The 17,751-nt window shown below is 37.2% G+C and overlaps 1 protein-coding gene across 5 annotated transcripts in view; it reads right to left on the bottom strand.

The window, feature by feature from the left end:
• Positions 1 to 17,751, bottom strand: part of gal3st3 (galactose-3-O-sulfotransferase 3) — a 124,588-nt gene that overhangs the window by 19,130 nt on the left and 87,707 nt on the right. For 3 of the 5 annotated variants that reach the window (XM_039769294.1, XM_039769296.1, XM_039769297.1), the window contains one exon: positions 16,263 to 16,373. The exons of the other annotated variants lie outside the window; for them this stretch is intronic. In XM_039769294.1, coding sequence (XP_039625228.1) covers positions 16,263 to 16,373 — 111 coding nt within the window. The remainder of the gene's footprint in view (positions 1 to 16,262; positions 16,374 to 17,751) is intronic. 5 annotated transcript variants of the gene reach the window in all.

Below are 17,751 nucleotides of genomic sequence, written 5' to 3'. Positions count from 1 at the left end.
AATTTTTCTGGAACTATTAATATATTTCAGCATACAACTGGATAATGGACATGTGGATTATTCGACAAAAGTCACGCGAGAATCTCCCCTCTCCTCATTAGTGATATACCATGGTAAACAGTCACCACTGGGTTCAAAAATGTCAAAACATTTTTAATCTTATTCTGCATAAAAACCTGTGATTACATTTTCTTGGCCTTCATTACAAATTATATGGGGAAGTAACCAAAAAAAAATCACACAAAAAAATATTGAGCCAGTGTCTATTTGGGCCTAGTCATTTTATACCTGTGACTCTTTCATGCATTGACACTCCAATGAAGTTACTTTTCTCAATACAATGATGGTTAGCACCCACTGCCATGCTATGTTCAAAATGTACTTAAACCCTAATTTTATCCATTCTTTTTCGGAAATGCTGGCATACACAATCTGTTAACAATTTTCTTGGTTACATCTGTTTGTGTGTTACCCTCCTTTATATTAATTTATTCTTTCATAGAGAAGGTATTGCTGAAAGTGAAAATAAGAGCTTCAATGCAGTAATACTGATGTCAAAGGAATACATGATTGTATACAGGATTAATGAAAGCAGAAAATAAGATGTTATTCTCTCTCTCAATTTCAAAGCCTTTTGCAAACTAACTGATGGGAACTATAATTTAGCTGTTACTTGGGAGGACACAGAAGGTTCACCTTTAAAATGAGGCAAAGGGTGGCTAACAAAGATTCATTAAGAACAGGACACAAAAGATTGCACCCATGTTAGGTTCCTGATGTGGTGGGGGGGGGGTAAACGCTTGTAACTGGCTCTGAACTGCAGTTATGGAAAATGGAAAGTGATTTTTTTTTTTTATCTCCGTCATGCCTGTCTTTCGTGGTCCACTGTGAAGCTTAAAGTTATACATCACTCTTTTTTTGTGTTCAGTATACAGAGCGCTATAAAAAAATTCAAAAAACGGCTACTACATGCCTCATCTTGGGAAGAAAATAAAATGGGATTGGGACTTTGAACTTCAAAATAAAACTCCTAATATTACTGTTGTGTATGTTTATTTCTAATTTAAAAGAAAGGTAGGTGTTGGCAAAGGTTTGAGAGGTTAGGAAATAAGTGAGGGGGGCGCTACTTAAATAAATCTTTTTCCTGTACATGATTTTAATTACAATGTTAGAACTAAGGAATTTAAGCAAGAAGCTGTGTAACTGTGTTACTAACTGATTACATCTTGCCTGAAGAAGGGGCCCGAGTTGCCTCGAAAGCTTGCATATTGTAATCTTTTTAGTTAGCCAATAAAAAAAAGGTGTCATTTTGTTTAGCCTTTCTCTACATTCTAAGCCCAAGAAATTCTCTTCCCCAAAAAAAAAATCGCTGTAGAGCATGAGTAATGCTCCACTGCCTAATCCTAGGTAGTTTAACATAGATTAGGGGGTTAATTAAATGGGCATTTCCATACTACTAACATACAGTGGGATGCAAAAGTTTGGGCAACCTTGTTAATAGTCATTATTTTCCTGTATAAATCGTCGGTTGTTACGATAAAAAATGTCAGTTAAATATATCATATAGGAGACACACACAGTGATATTTGAGAAGTGAAATGAAGTTTATTGGATTTAAAGAAAGTGTGCAATGATTGTTCAAACAAAATCAGGCAGGTGCATAAATTTGGGCACCGTTGTCATTTTATTGATTCCAAAACTTTTAGAACTAATTATTGGAACTCAAATTGGCTTGGTAAGCTAAGTGACCCCTGACCTACATACACAGGTGAATCCTGTAATGAGAAAGTGTATTTAAGGGGGTCAATTGTAAGTTTCCCTCCTCCTTTAATTTTCTCTGAAGAGTAGCAACATGGGGGGGTCCACAAAACAACTCTCAAATGACCTGAAGACCAAGATTGTTCACCATCATGGTTTAGAAGAAGGATACAGAAAGCTGCCTCAGAGATTTAAGCTGTCTGTTTCCACAGTTAGGAACATATTGAGGAAATGGAAGACCACAGGCTCAGTTCAAGTTAAGGCTCGAAGTGGCAGACCAAAAGATTTCGGATAGACAGAAGTGACAAATGGTGAGAACAGTCAGAGTCAACCCACAGACCAGCACCAAAGACCTACAACATCATCTTGCAGCAGATGCAGTCACTGTGCATCGTTCAACCATTCGGCGCACTTTACACAAGGAGATGCTGTATGCGAGAGTGATGCAGAGGAAACCTTTTCTCCGCCCACAGCACAAACAGAGCCGCTTGAGGTATGCTCAAGCACATTTGGACAAGCCAGCTTCATTTTGGAATAAGGTGCTGTGGACCGATGAAACTAAAATTGAGTTATTTGGGCATAACAAGGGGCGTTATGCATGGAGGAAAAAGAACACAGCATTCCAAGAAAAACACCTGCTACCTACAGTAAAATATGGTGGTGGTTCCATCATGCTGTGGGGCTGTGTGGCCTGTGCAGGGACTGGGAATCTTGTCAAAGTTGAGGGACGCATGGATTCCACTCAGTATCAGCAGATTCTGGAGACCAATGTCCAGGAATCAGTGACAAAGCTGAAGCTGCGCCGGGGCTGGATCTTTCAACAAGACAACGACCCGAAACACTGCTCAAAATCCACTAAGGCATTCATGCAGAGGAACAAGTACAACGTTCTGGAATGACCATCTCAGTATTGAATATAATTGAAAATCTGTGGTGTGAGTTAAAGAGAGCTGTCCATGCTCGGAAGCCATCAAACCTGAATGAACTAGAGATGTTTTGTAAAGAGGAATGGTCCAAAATATCTTCAACCACAGTCCAGACTCTCATTGGAACCTACAGGAAGCGTTTAGAGGCTGTAATTTCTGCAAAAGGCGGATCTACTAAATATTGATTTCATTTCTTTTTTGTGGTGCCCAAATTTATGCACCTGCCTGATTTTGTTTGAACAATTATTGCACACTTTCTGTAAATCCAATAAACTTCATTTCACTTCTCAAATATCACTGTATGTGTCTCCTATATGATATATTTAACTGACATTTTTTAACGTAACAATCAACGATTTATACAGGAAAATAATGATTATTAACAAGGTTGCCCAAACTTTTGCATCCCACTGTATGTGCAAGTAATACTTATTTCACCATTTTAAAGCTGTGTTGGTTTAAAATCCATTTGCAGCAGATCTGAGTGCATGCATACAGTAGGAACTTCATCTTAATATGTGGAAGAAAAATAAAAAAAAAACAAACCAAAACAAACAGTTATAAGAACAGGTCACATAGGTGTGGAGTGTCTAATGTATTTGATACTGGATTGTGCTTATTCAGTAAAGGAAAGGCAAATAGTGGAGGGCAGGAAAGGAAAACACAAACTGAAAATAAACTACTGCTATTACCATTATGAGAGAACGTGAATAGCTGCATCCACTGCATGTGCACATACAGTACCTATAAAAGGACAAAAGTGTTGTTAACTTGGAGTCCTTGTAAGTCAGGGGTGTCAAACTCCAGTCCTGATTGGCCGCAGTGGCTGCAGGTTTTCATTCTAACCCTTTTTTTTTATTCAGCGAGCAGTTTTCACTACTAATGAACTCCTTTTCCCTTTATTTTAATTGCCCTGTTTTTAAGGATTCAGCCCTTTTGAATTGATTTGTTTCTTTATGAAATGGCAGCCAAACAGAAATGAGATGTGAAATGAGCCAACGGATGACCAGCTAAATCGGGGCATCAAACTCTAACCAAATTCACTCCAACCAGTTTCTTAATGAAAAGCCAATTCTTGCTGTTAATTACGCTTGCAATTTCATTCCTAGCTTGTTGTAGCTTTCATTCTGCCAAAGCAGACATTTCCAAAACTGTTGATTTTCTGTTCTTTTTTCTAAGAACACTGTCATGATGTTTTGGTGATCTGAGTGATCAACCTTAGTGAGGCCTTCACCTTTCTTTATTTTCAGATATTGCGTAATGGGCACAGCTGAACTGGTCATGTGGTGATTCATTTTGTGTCTCATTATTGTTTGGCTGCTAATTAAGGAAAAAGACAACTAAGGGGTCAAAATCAAATTAATTAAAACTAAGAGAAAATGACTTAATTAGCAGCATAAACAGGTCACTAATTAAGAAGATGGTTAGAATGAAAACCTGCAGCCACTGCGGCCCTCCAGGACCAGAGTTTGACACCTGTCCTGTAAGTGATGTAATGCAGTGTATGGTTCAACCGTGTCTTGACTTCATTATGCAAAGTTTCATAAATAAGCGGCAGATTAACGTGGACAACAGATTGTTCAAATTATATTACTATAAGTCTATGCGTTTAAAAGTTGGAGGCTAAAACACATCTTCTGTTTAAAGAATGTTACTCAGGACTACTTATACTTCAAAAGATTCATGAAGAGTTGACTTTTGCAATTTACATAAAACCTTTCACTTATTTCTGATATCTTTATGGTGGTCACCTCAGAGTTATGCTTGGATCCTGACTCAAAGCTCAGCTTCCATTGTTTTTGTAAAAGCGGAGTGTTCATGTAGGCTCCTAAAGTTTAGAGACCAGCTAGTATGGAAACTGGCACCTCTAAATTGATGTAACATTGAGATGCAAGTCAATGTACCTTGTGAAGGACTGGTATGCAGTCAAGGCCCATTACAGAAGATAGATGGATGGTCTGGCTTTAAAAATTTTGTCAAAACTGAATGTCATACCAATAGATAGAGAATATGAATTTCTCAACATTTCTCAATGCATATGACGTGAGAACATTTTTTGTGATACAAGGAAAGGTGAAGGAACAACATTCTTGACTTGTTAGGAACATACCATAAATATGGGGCACACCAATTGCTTGCTGGCTAAGCTTTGCACCCTTTAAAATTTATTATGTATTGTTAAGAAGCAAAACATTTTGCGTTAAACTTAACCCCTGATTTATTAATCATTTAAACTCATACAAACCAGGAATTTTATTGGAAGTTAGGTTAGGAACATTAGTAGGAACATTTAAAGCTAATTTCCAGAAAGAAAAGTATACATGATCACTGATAAAGTGAAAAAAATCTATATTCTGTTAAAAAGAATAAAGTATTGTGAGCCTACAAGGCAACAGATTTTAAATAAATTCTTTCTCTTTACATGGAAACATTTTTTTCTGGTGGGCTGTTTGTACATAAAGCCACAAGTACTTTTGCCCTAGCTAAAATCCCATTAATGAACTGGCTGAACTACATATTATGAAATTGTTATTGGATCCTGATAATGTCAGGAAAACAGCTTTTATTTTTGCTTTATCCCTTGTTCATAATTTTATTGTTTATGATAGCGACATTATTATTTGTGCGATTTTGCAAGATTACATTTTCCATGGGAGCCACCATTTTGTGTTTTTCATTGCATGGATGCACTCATTTTGAGTTTCTGGTTTTCATGGCTACTGCCATTCTGTTTCACTGTGATTCCATATGGTTGCTAGGCCTAGATGACCTGTGACATCATGTCATTATATTAGATGGCTGTGTGGTTAAACCAGTGTCCAAACTTTTTTAGAAAATAAAGACCTAGCAAAAGACTTATTTCTTACACAAACTATTTTCAGAAAAACTCCGGTTATGACTTTACGGTTTTAAATGTCTGACTATAATTTTGTGAAGGCATTTGACTTTGAAGAGTCATCAATTGTTTAGAGTAACAAGATCTATGTGCCTATGAAAACAACTTACATATTCACCAATTAAAACAAAGTCAGGAATAAACTGAAGGCAGGCAGTAATGCATTTTGATACAGTGATATGGAAACATACAAGAAATGCAGATACAAACTCAGAAGAGCAGTCAAAGTAGCTAAACATGATTAGAAGTGTAAAGTAGAGACAAAGTACAGCAGCTATAACAATTTACACAAACTCTGGCAGTAACTTGACATGCTTATGGACTACAACATAAAGCCTAATCTAATCACACCTACGTTTTCACTAGCTCTTGAACTTAATGACCTCCATGTCTGTTTTGATTCTGATAAGAAGAAACCTACCATTTCATTGCCTTAGGCACCTCATGATTCACATTTTCTTTATAGACTACAGCTCAGAATTTAGTACTATTACACTAGCAAAGCACATCACCACACTAGTCAGTTTAGGACCACCCTCTACAACTAGACTTGGACTTCCTAACCAACAGAGCTCAGAATGTCCATATTGTAAGTATTGCATTTTCCATGCTGATCCTCAATATACCATAAGTACTCCCCAAGGTAAATGTGTCCCACTCTAGTCTTTGTTCATCTCTAACTGTGTGGCCAGACATAGCTCCCCCTTCACCTTTAACTTGGCTGAGGACAGCAGCATCATAAGCTGAATCACCAACAATATGACAATTTTCAGGGCCAGATCTCTTCCAGGTTCCAATTGCCTTTCGACACTTCTAAGGGTAAGGCTGCTTTGTCTCATTTCATTTGTTAGTCGTCGTTTTCTTGCCATTATCACTGAAATGTACAACTTTCTACACTGCAATATTGCCCAAATAGTACTTCAGAGGGGTTAGTAACACTCTCTATTCCAATTCTGTTTTAAGACAGACAGGGTTTTTAAATAATTAACAGAAGTTGGGACACCTGTGCAAATTGATTTCTTTAACTTGCAAGGCTTAATTTACTTGAACTGTTGCAGAACAGCTGTAGTTTGTAACCTCTTAGTCATAACCTCAAGGCAGCCCATTTGCAATATTCTGATATTTCCTTTTTACCAGTTTTTGCTAACCTAAACTTTAAATTTAAACCTCTGGCAGTTTACTACTTGCCTTTTCAACATTTTAGGTCAGGGGTGTCCAACACCAGTCCAGGTGGGCCACAGTGGCTGCAGGTTTTCATTCTAACCCTTTCCTAATCAGCGGGTAGTTTTCACTTTACAATCATGAATTGATTTGTTTCTTCAGTAAATTGCAGCCAAACAGAAATGAGATATAAAACGAGCCAACAGATGACCAGCTAAATTGGGGCATCAAACTCTAACCAAATTCACTCCAACCAGTTTCTTAATGAGAAGCCAGTTCTTACTGTTAATTAAAGCCATTATTGAATAACATGACTTGTTGCTGCTCTCATTCTGCCATAGGAGACTGTTATTTTCTGTTTCTTTCTTAAGACCACAGTCAAGATGTTTTATTGACCTGAGTAGACCAACATGACTGAACACCTTCACCTTTATTTTCAGGTTAGCTGGTCATGTGGCGGCTTGTTTTTCTCATTATACTTTGCCTGCTCATTAAGGAAAAAGGAACTAAGAGGTCTGTCTCACATCAAGTAAAACTAAGGCAAAACAAGTTAATCCGCAGCAAAAACAGCTCACTAATTAAGAAGATGGTTAGAATGAAAACCTGCAGCCCACCAGGACTGGAGTTGGACACCCCTGTTTTAGGTCATTCATTGCATTTCAACCAATTTGAAGAAAAAATGATGTGTACATTACATACATACATACATACATACACACATACATACATCTGAACAAACACCAGAATGACTAAAAAGAGAAAACTCAGCGAGGAATTATGTTGGTGTATTGTTGTTAGTATAAAGGAGTCCCATTTGAATGATCTCCTGAGTATCATACACCTTTTTATTCTTAAAATCAAACTGCCTCAACAATTAAAGATTTTAATAATTACAAAATTAAAGAGGTTGATTAAAGGAATTATATATTACACTGTTAAAAACAGTCTCTCTTTGGATCTCATTAACATTACATAATTCAAAAAGAATAACAATACAATACTATTTTATTGTTGCACAAAAAGCTACAAATAATTTGAATATGCTGTATGTAAGATTCCATCTGCAACACGCACCTACTTTAATTCTGCTTCATTTGTCTCAAAAAATAAACAAATCTATAAATGTGCAAGCAACATGGCCCATACTATTTTATATCACATTAAGCAGTAAAATCAAAATTGTTTTAAAGGCTGCAGTTAATTCTGCATGAAAGTCATTTCCTGATGATGCTAAAAACAGAAAAATGAGTGCCGATTGTCTGATATACTAATAATGGACTGATTATTAAAATTGTCTCTCCCATTGACCACCACAGCTGTACAGTAATTACTGGAATGGGGCAGAAGCCAGGATGATGTCTCTCAAAGAATTCAGCTCTTGGATATTAAGCCTTTGTGGAGATTTAACACTTTTTTTTTAACCTTAACTGGCAGCGAAAGCACAACTTCTAAGCTTTGTAGCTATATTTAATACATCTACATTATATTTTTTATTTTCTTGATTGCAACATGGACATGCTGTGAACCTCTACTGGCAACCATGCCAATACTGCGGACTCATGTGGTTAGCCACCATTAATAGAGCTACAATTTTGCAAACCTCAAAGTGAAACTGTATTTACGTAGCTAAGCACAACATCCATGTTTTGCCTAACCATCATCATCAATTATTTCTGCAGTCAAAAAACATTTCAGGCTACTATCACTTTCAAAAACAAATAAAATGACAATCACAAATCTTACTTTAACTGGTGCATGTCTGTGAACGTAAACATGATTGAGTTAGGCAACATTATGCCATAGGCAACTGCCTTTGGGATGTGCAAAGAAAATGAGTACCTAATGAAAAACTCTTCAAAATCAATCACAACCAAAAACATAAGGAATTTTTGTTTATTTTTTGGCCAAAATGAATTCTTTCGTTTTTTGTTTCGACTGAGTTATGCTAGCAGTTTTACTGCAGGGTGCTCTAAAAGTTGTGTAAGTGCACAGTGAAATAAGATACTGTCAAAAGGTCCAACGTGTACATATTTTAATAAGACAAAATATTCTTATAAGGGTGAGGATCATTTACTTCCATTAAAACTCTATAAGAAGCTGTGCTTCAGTGTGTTTCATGGCAAGTGGGTCATATGAATGAAGGGCAACAATTGAAGCAGCCAGAAAACAAAGACAGCACTGTCCTTTTGAAAACGACATGGTTTTTCTCAGGGTGAACATGAAGGTATTTGCATTAGTGAACATTAGGAAGGCATTGGATTTTTATGTACACGACCCCAGACCGCACTGGCCCTGTCTGTGCATCTGTCGTAAAAACACCTGGTCACAGCATCTGAAAACTGAGCTGCACATTGCATGAAGAATAAGACAGATAAGCACCACTTAGCCAGTCTACTACACCTACTAAGAGTAGCTCATTCCCACCCAGGTGAGCAACCTGATACCATTTAACAGACCTGACCAGTGAGGCTCATTTTCATCATCGGCTTCTTTTAGAACATGAGAATGGTAGAAATTCTAGAAACAATAAAGCATCAATGGAGCTCACGAGCATGGAACCTCCTTATGTAGCAGCTTTTTTTTTTAAATTCATAATTGTCCACCAACTGTTTCACAGCTTCTTACAGAAATCTACTTTTAGTAGCAACATGCTATTAGGAAAGGTTATAAAAAGTACTAGGTGAAAATGAAATTAAGATTTTGAATAAAAACAGAAAGCACTTAAATCACCTGTAAAAATATAATGTTATATACCTATATAGCAACACCACTTTTATATTTACCCATTTTTAAAATTGCTTCTCCTATAAGACTGCATGTTGGCACTGCTGCTTTGCAGTAAGGAGACCAGGGTTTGCGTCCCAGGTCCTCCTTATGTGGAGTTTGCATGTTCTACCCATCTGCATGGGTTTCCTCTAATTTGCTCCCACTGTCCAAAGACATGCAGGTTAGGTGAATTTACGACACTAAATTGGACCTTGTTTGTGTTTGCTGTGTGTGAGTGGTCTGGAATCTGGTCTGGATTAAATGGGTTAGAAAATGACGACATCCTTCTCCTACACTTTATGTCAGCAGAGCAGAGAAAGACAAAAGTAACAAATCCCAATAAGGAATGTGGAAAACGTATTCAAAATACAAACAAAGATCTGAAAGCAAATAAAATATTTTTCTGCTCCTTACCTTTAAATGTATTTTTAGGGAAAACTAAAATTCTTATACATTTATTAAAGTTGTACATTAGTTCTCAGTCATTTAAGTCTTTTCCAGTCCTCCAGACTCCTTACTTTTTGTCTCACACAAGTGGCCTAATTATTTCACCACGCAGACTCCCTTTATAACACTGACTGAGTGCAAGTATTGTCCTCCACCAGCTCCAAGGTGTGAATGAAGCACTTGGTTGAAATACTTGCATTTGCACGCAAATGAGTGATCATCCAAGCACCCCAATTAACCTTGGAGTGGCATGTGCACATTCTCGCTTGCACCTGAACGCTCTGGGATTTCCATTTACTTAACATGTGTCACACCACAAACCACACATTGTTTTCACCTCCTTTTATCCAAGTATGAGAGTACACTGTTTAACCAAAATGCTCATTCACCTTTTTGTGGATACATATAGCTTCCAATTATTTTACTCTCATATTTACTTTGACTGTGAGCAAAAGAAGCCACATACAGTATGAAGGAAATTAATAATTCACCTTTTGCCACTATACCACTTATGTCTTTAAATGCTGAAGTATAATATAGCTTTACAGAATTAGGTTTGTTTGTAACATACTGTATGTAATGTTTAACAGGGTGCTTTTGGGAGACCTGTCATCTACAAGTGGTTCATCCATTGCAACCATAGGATTACAAGTACTACCAATCACACAACATTAACAAGAGCATTGCTGTTCTTTGTGGATTAAATCATTGTCTCTACTATGAGCTTCTCCTTCATGAGGCATTGGATTGGTACAGAAATATCACACTCCGTGAACCGTCTAAATTCATTCATGGTTGCTTCCATATACAGTATGTATAATATGTATTGCAAGTGGCCACCATCACGTCTTTCTTCCAGTTTAACAGTCACTTTCTGGGTTTACCCAGACTGGCAACAACTTCCTTTAGACACCTTTGATGACACACACCAGAGGGACTGTGAATTTATTTTAAGCCCCCACAGTGTCAGGTATAATATAATCATATAAAGGGTATTACTCTCATCTTGGACACCAAGTATTGCCTTTCAGTTGTGTATCCCGCCTTAAATAAGCACGATGGCTTTATGTCAGTGGAACAGGATGTGAATCACACAAAGTTTCTTCTTTTTTTTTAATAAAAAAGGTGGATTTAAGAAATAAACATTTACACACAAGATACTGTAATTCATTCCATTAAGTGCGTTTGGTCAGCAAATACACATGGATTTGAGCAGCAGGAAGTTGGGCAAAATTTTCAACCCAACGCCGCCTCACATGATGACCGAGCTGCAGGCTATGGACGTATATATGTACGTAAGTAGGATTCAGTTAGCGTTGGGAACCAGCGTACCAAATTTCTTGAAGATGGGCTCATAAGTAACAAAGACCGTTGAAAAGTTCAATATGGCAGCCGACAGTGGCATCATATCACCGAAATAAGTACCAAATTTCAGCCTTCTACTCACACAGGAAGCTGACAGTGGCGTCATACCACCGAAATAAGTACGTACATTGGTTTCGGTGAGCGCAGGGAAGCCGCCTACCAAATTTTGTGAAGATGGGGCCATGAATAAGAAAGTTCAACATGGCAGACGTTGTTGATCGTTACGCGTAGAATTTCGAAATGAAACCTGCTAAACTTTTGTAAATAAGCTGTAAGGAATGAGCCTGCCAAATTTCAGCCTTCTATCTACACGGGAAGTTGGACAATTAGTGATGTTGGAAAGTTCAATATGGCGGCCGACAGTGGCATCATACCACCGAAATAAGTACCAAATTTCAGCCTTCTACCTACACGGGAAGTTTGAAAATTGGTGACGTTGAAAAATTCAATATGGCGGCCGACAGGGGTGTCATACCATCGAAATAAGTAAGTACAGCGGTTTTGGTTAGCGCAGGGAAGCCACCTACCAAATTTCATGAAGATGGGGCCATAAATAAGAAAGTTCAACATGGCGGACGTTGTCGACCGTTATGACCGTTACGTGTAGAATTTCGAAATTAAACCTGCTTAACTTTTGTAAGTATGCTGTAAGGAATAGGCCTGCCAAATTTCAGCTTTCTACCTACATGGGAAGTTCGAGAATTAGTGATGAGTCAGTGAGTGAGTGAGTGAGTGAGTGAGGGCTTTGCCTTTTATTATTATAGACTAGCAAAATACCCGCGCTTGGCGAGAAGTAGTGTGTTAAAGAAGCAATGAAAAGAAAAGGAAACATTTTGAAAATAACGTAACATGATTGTCAATGTAATTGTTTTGTCACTGTTGTGAGTGATGAGTGTTGTTGTCATATATATATATATATATTTACACACACACACACACATAAACATATATATATATATATATATATATATATACATACATACATATCTATACATATACACATATATACATACATATATATATATCTACATATATACACATACATATACACACACACATAAATACATACACACATACATATATACATACACACACATATATACACACAAATACATATATATATATACATACATACACACACACATATATAAACATATATATACATATACATACATATCTACATATATACACACACAGCTATTTCAGATCGTGCAATACGCTGCTTGTTAAAACGGATAACTCCGCTCTTACGTGCAAGTCTGCGTGGATATTATGAACTATCGTATTTGTTCAAGTTCTATTTAAATTTTAAATAGAAGGAATTTTTATTTAGTCGACAGAAATATCTTTGGTAGGAATGGTAAAAACAGACAGGAATATTATTCGTGAATAAATCAACTCAAACCTTAAACAACTTATAATATTTTGCTCTCCATAAAAATATATCCTGTCTAAATTATACAAATTCAAATATGAACATGCTGCATAACAAAACCTGGAAATATAAATAAAATGTGTTCCTTTCAGCAATAACAAATCAAATCATTCAGTTGTCTTTGCTCATATGTCATTTTAGAGCTGGACGCCTGGCATCTTTTTGGCCACAGGTTCGTTTCTGTTTGCTGTGAGGTTCTGTGTTGTGGAGATTCTCAGGATGGATTGCAGGTGCTCATCAGTGAGGCGACTCCTGTGTGCTGTTTTGTTAGTCTTTATCACTGAGAAGAGCTTCTCACACAGATATGTGCTACCAAACATGCACAAGGTTCGAGCCGCATGTAGACGGACTTTTTTTGTTCTTCAAAGTCACCAAAGCGCTGTGCAAACTCAGTGCGCTCAGTTTATCAGCAAAGTGCGTATTTGGGAACACCGTAGTGACGACTTGGTTTAACATTACTTGGCAACAGGGAAAGTGGGGCAAGGTGAACTGGTGCATTTGTGTCTCCCATAAAAGCAGCTTCACTTGAAATCACTTTGTGATTGTGCACGGGTTAAAGCGTCCGCTGAAGTGTCAGATTCTTATTTAATTATGCTGTTTTCTGTATCTTCTGAATTGCATTCAGGTTACCCTGATGTTTTGTCTCGTAGTGCCGTCTTAGATTAAATTCTGTAATTACAGCCACATTAGCTCCACAAATGAGACACACGGGTTCAGTAAACATATACTCAGCCTCCCATCGGTTTTTAAAGGCTCTATTTTCAGAATCAACTTTTCTCTTCAGCATCGTGTGAACTAGCTTCGCAATAACTTGCAGCATCATAAGGTAGACTTGATTAACGCGGTAAGTGTTCGGCAAGGCAGCTGAAGCGCTGCATTATGGGATCTGTAGTTTATTGTGTTACCAGCACTTCATATACCCGGGCTTTAATAACAATAATACAGTATATAAAATGATCTCGGGCGGATATAATTACACCCGGGCGGATGTGGCCCGCGGCCCTTGAGTTTGACACATATGGACTAAATAGAACTTGAAAAGATATATTTTTTCAAATGTGATTGCGCAATTCAGATAGAGTTGACGCGCACTACAGCCTGCATGCCTCAATAAGTCATCCTCCCCTCGCTCTTACTTTTTTACCGTTCATCTAATGAATACACTGAGTATGGCTTTACCAAAACAATCATTGATGGCGAATAAAGTATCCATTATTCGAGTATGTAGATCGGGATATATATATATACATATATATATATACCCGCGTATCGCAGTGGAGAAGTAGTGTGTTAAAAAAGCTAGAAAAGAAAAGGGAACATTTTAAAAATAACGTAACATGACTGTCAATATACAGTATTTGTTTTGTGAGTGTTACTGAGTGTTGCTGTCATCAAGGATTTGATTATCATTATTTCTTTCAATCAGGTTCGTATTTGTAGGATGTGTTGTGTTCAAGTTACATTCCGTGTTTGTCAATCGTTGTAAAGATGACAGGTTTCATTCATCGATCATTCTTACTGCATCAATAAACAGCTTGTCTTCTTCTTTATCTGAGACCTGACACACTGCATGCACGGGTTTTTTTTACACTGTCTTCCTTTAGCGGGACATTGACTTTTTACAACGTGTGCTTTGTTTTTGCAGTAGTTGGATGTATGAATATGCTTATATGTATCAGACGCTTCATATTTTTTGTTGCCTTTTCAATTGTGTAATTCGGTTTTTGTTCAGCTCTTTGGAACTGTTGCCTTTTATCTGTGCACTCGTCAGTTCACGTGAGCCGCCGGTGTACATGCATCGAAGGTTCCCAGCTGTGCTGGTGCCATCTCGTGCTATGTCCATGGCTGTATTTAATGTTACCTTAGTCCTGGCACTTAAAACTTTCTCTCGCAGTTTCGCTGAGTTTGTGTCAAACACCACCCTGACCATCTCATCTTCCTCTCCATAAGCACAGTCCTTCACCCGTGAATATTTAGTGGCAGTTTGCTATTGGATTGCCGCTGACGGACGGCCTTATATGGGCAGGCACTAAATTACAAACTCCAGCGGCAGCCTGTCTATGAACTTAATTTAAAGTGTAGGTTTACATCGTGCTTTGTTTCCGAAGTAGCAGAACTCATGAATATGGTTGTATATGTCACTCGCTCGCTTCTTATTGTTTCGCTGCCTTCTAAATTATATAATGCATGTTTTCTTCAGTGCTTTTTTTGAGGTCTTCCTGGTTTTCTATGTACTGCGTGATTATGTGGGAGGCGTGATGATATCACAAGAAACTCCGCCCCCACGGCGTTGAAGCTCATCTCCATTACAGTAAATGGAGAAAAACTGCTTCCAGTTATGACCATTACGCGTAGAATTTCGATATAAAACCAGCCCAACTTTTGTAAGGAAGCTGTAAGGAATGAACCTGCCAAATTTCAGCCTTCCACCCACACGGGAAGTTGGAGAATTAGTGATGAGTCAGTGAGTGAGTGAGTGAGGGCTTTGCCTTTTATTAGTATAGATATATGCTAACTTAAATTCTTCTCTCTCACATATTTAAAATTCATAAAACAAAATGATGGAAAACATCCGTGCCATCCAGATCAAAGTCCAGTCCCTAAGCATCCTTTGGCATATGTCATTTCTCTTGAGCACAACTACATAGCTCTGTCTAAAAGTTTCAAAGACAACCATGTAAGGAAAGAAAAAAAAAAAATCAACAGAATCTAGATCCACTTGTAAATTTGCCCCACTAGCAAAACATGGCTGACTGGTCTTATTTCATCCTTCAACTTCTCAGGTTCCCACCTTTTCCATTTTGGTCGTCCTACCTTTTTTTCTTAAGAGCTACAGTAATTTCGACTTTTCTTTCTACACTGGGATCTGAACACCTTATCTTCATTATTTTTCACACCACACCCAATCTATTATTCCTTTAATCCATTATTGCCTCAATGTTAATTGCTACATGTCACCATGCAATTCATTTGGGTCCATTTATCTGTAATATTCAGAATGGTGATTACAGTTAACAGATAACTCCAAATAAATGGCTAGAACAAAATTAATCCAAAGTACAAAACAGGTTTAATGTAGACCTACACTGGAAAATTTTGGAATCTACGGATGTCTCTCTACACCATAGGGTATACAAAGATACTAAAGTAAGAATACACAAAAAAAGCCATGTGGTAGCCGTGGGGGTCACACTGCTAGCTCACAGATGTAGAAAAACGGGGTTCAGTCTAGATTGAGTATTTTGTATTCTTTTCACATTTAAAAGAAAAAAGAAAAAAAACTGCAAATGTCCAAATAAGTGTCATCAAATGTGTTGGTACCCACTTCAGTGTTGGTTCCTGCTCTGTGTCCAGTGATATAATGAAAGATTCTACTCATGCATTAGAATACACAGATTGTGAAAATGAATGAATATGCTGTTCTACTGTACAAAAGGCATTTGAATAATACAAATATAATAGTTTCTGATATCAAAACCTCGCAGATTGTTTGACACAAGAGGATTACCTTTGCATTTGTGTGGTAGAATTATATTCAGGGAGCAAGTCCGTGCTTCTATTGTCTTTTCTGGCACAAGGCAGCAACCACATGTGTCCAACAGAAAGCATACACTGGAGTCTAAAAGAAGGCACAATAAAACATACTTATAAACTAAAACCTGTTGCAACTTAGATACCAAAGATGCTATGAACTTGATTTGCTAAATATTTACACCCTTTTTTGGTTCATCAGCAAATTGCTTAATCTAAACCCTAGATAAGCAAGACCCGACATCATTTAACAATTAATTCTCAATGTAAAAGTCTAAAATAAACACTGTATATAGATTAAAATACATTAAACCAGGCAAATTTACAGCAAGTCATTGGGAAGGATAAGCACCGGTTTTAGAATTTTTAAAAATATTACAGGGTCCATTGCCACTAAATAAAATTAACTTGGGGTAATAAAAATCCTTACTTCACTAGACAAATAATATAATGAAGATATCCCAGAGATCTCCCTAACATTCCATGGAAGGTTTGAGTTAATTTTCCAAATGGCAAAAAAAGAAGCTCTCCTCAAAATGACATACTGTATGTGCACCATTCTAGAATAAAGAGTTGGCTTCTGCCTTGTGACCTTTACAGCAGCGACTGTGGATCCCAACCCCCACCCCAAAAGTCCTATAATGGCTGTATTTTAGCTTAAGGATAGCTGAAGGTCCATTAATCATAAACATTTCTCAAAGATATGACACTGAAACTTCATTATCTGAAAATTACCTACCAGAAAGTGTAACAAGACATTTGTTTATTTGGATAGTCTTTTTTACAACAACATAGTCCGTCTTGAGAGGCACTGTTATTTCTCAAAATTATAAACAACAATGCTGGTAATCCCAAAGTCTTAATCTCTACAATTGATCGTCTGCTTAATCCAGGTCACTCAATGGAATGCCTCCAAAAAACTTCCAGTGAAACTTGAAGCTTTTGCCATATTTTTTAAATCAACAAATTAATGATATTGGAAATAATATAGTACATCTCCCCAATACTAAAACACTGAAACCCCAGTACTCCATTTTAAACAAATTAAATTCTTTCACAAGGATAGATTTACCTGATTTATATAAAATAATTTTTCAACTGAGACCCTCCATCTGCGTCCTCGACCCAAAACCAACAAGTTTTTCCAAAGAAGTATTGAGCGTACTAATTGATACCATTCTTGACATAGTAAACTTGTCATTAGATACGGGGGTCTTCCCAGACTGTCTTAAGAATACTGTAGTTAAACCCCAGCTCAAGAAAAATAATCTTGACATTTCTACTTTTGAAAATTTTAGACCTATTTCTAACATGCCTTTCTTAAGTAAAATTCTAGAAAAGGCAGTCATTATGCAGTTTAATGATCACCTCAATAAACATTGCTACTCTTGATAAGTTTCAGTCGGGTTTCAGAACAAATCACAGTACAGAAACTGCACTCGTTAAAGTAGTAAATGACTTGCGGG

This window comes from Polypterus senegalus, chromosome 11, assembly GCF_016835505.1.
Source record: "Polypterus senegalus isolate Bchr_013 chromosome 11, ASM1683550v1, whole genome shotgun sequence".
Classification (NCBI taxonomy): domain Eukaryota; kingdom Metazoa; phylum Chordata; class Cladistia; order Polypteriformes; family Polypteridae; genus Polypterus; species Polypterus senegalus.
The sequence above is the reverse complement of the archived record's forward strand: the minus strand, read 5'-3'. Positions and strand labels throughout refer to the sequence as shown.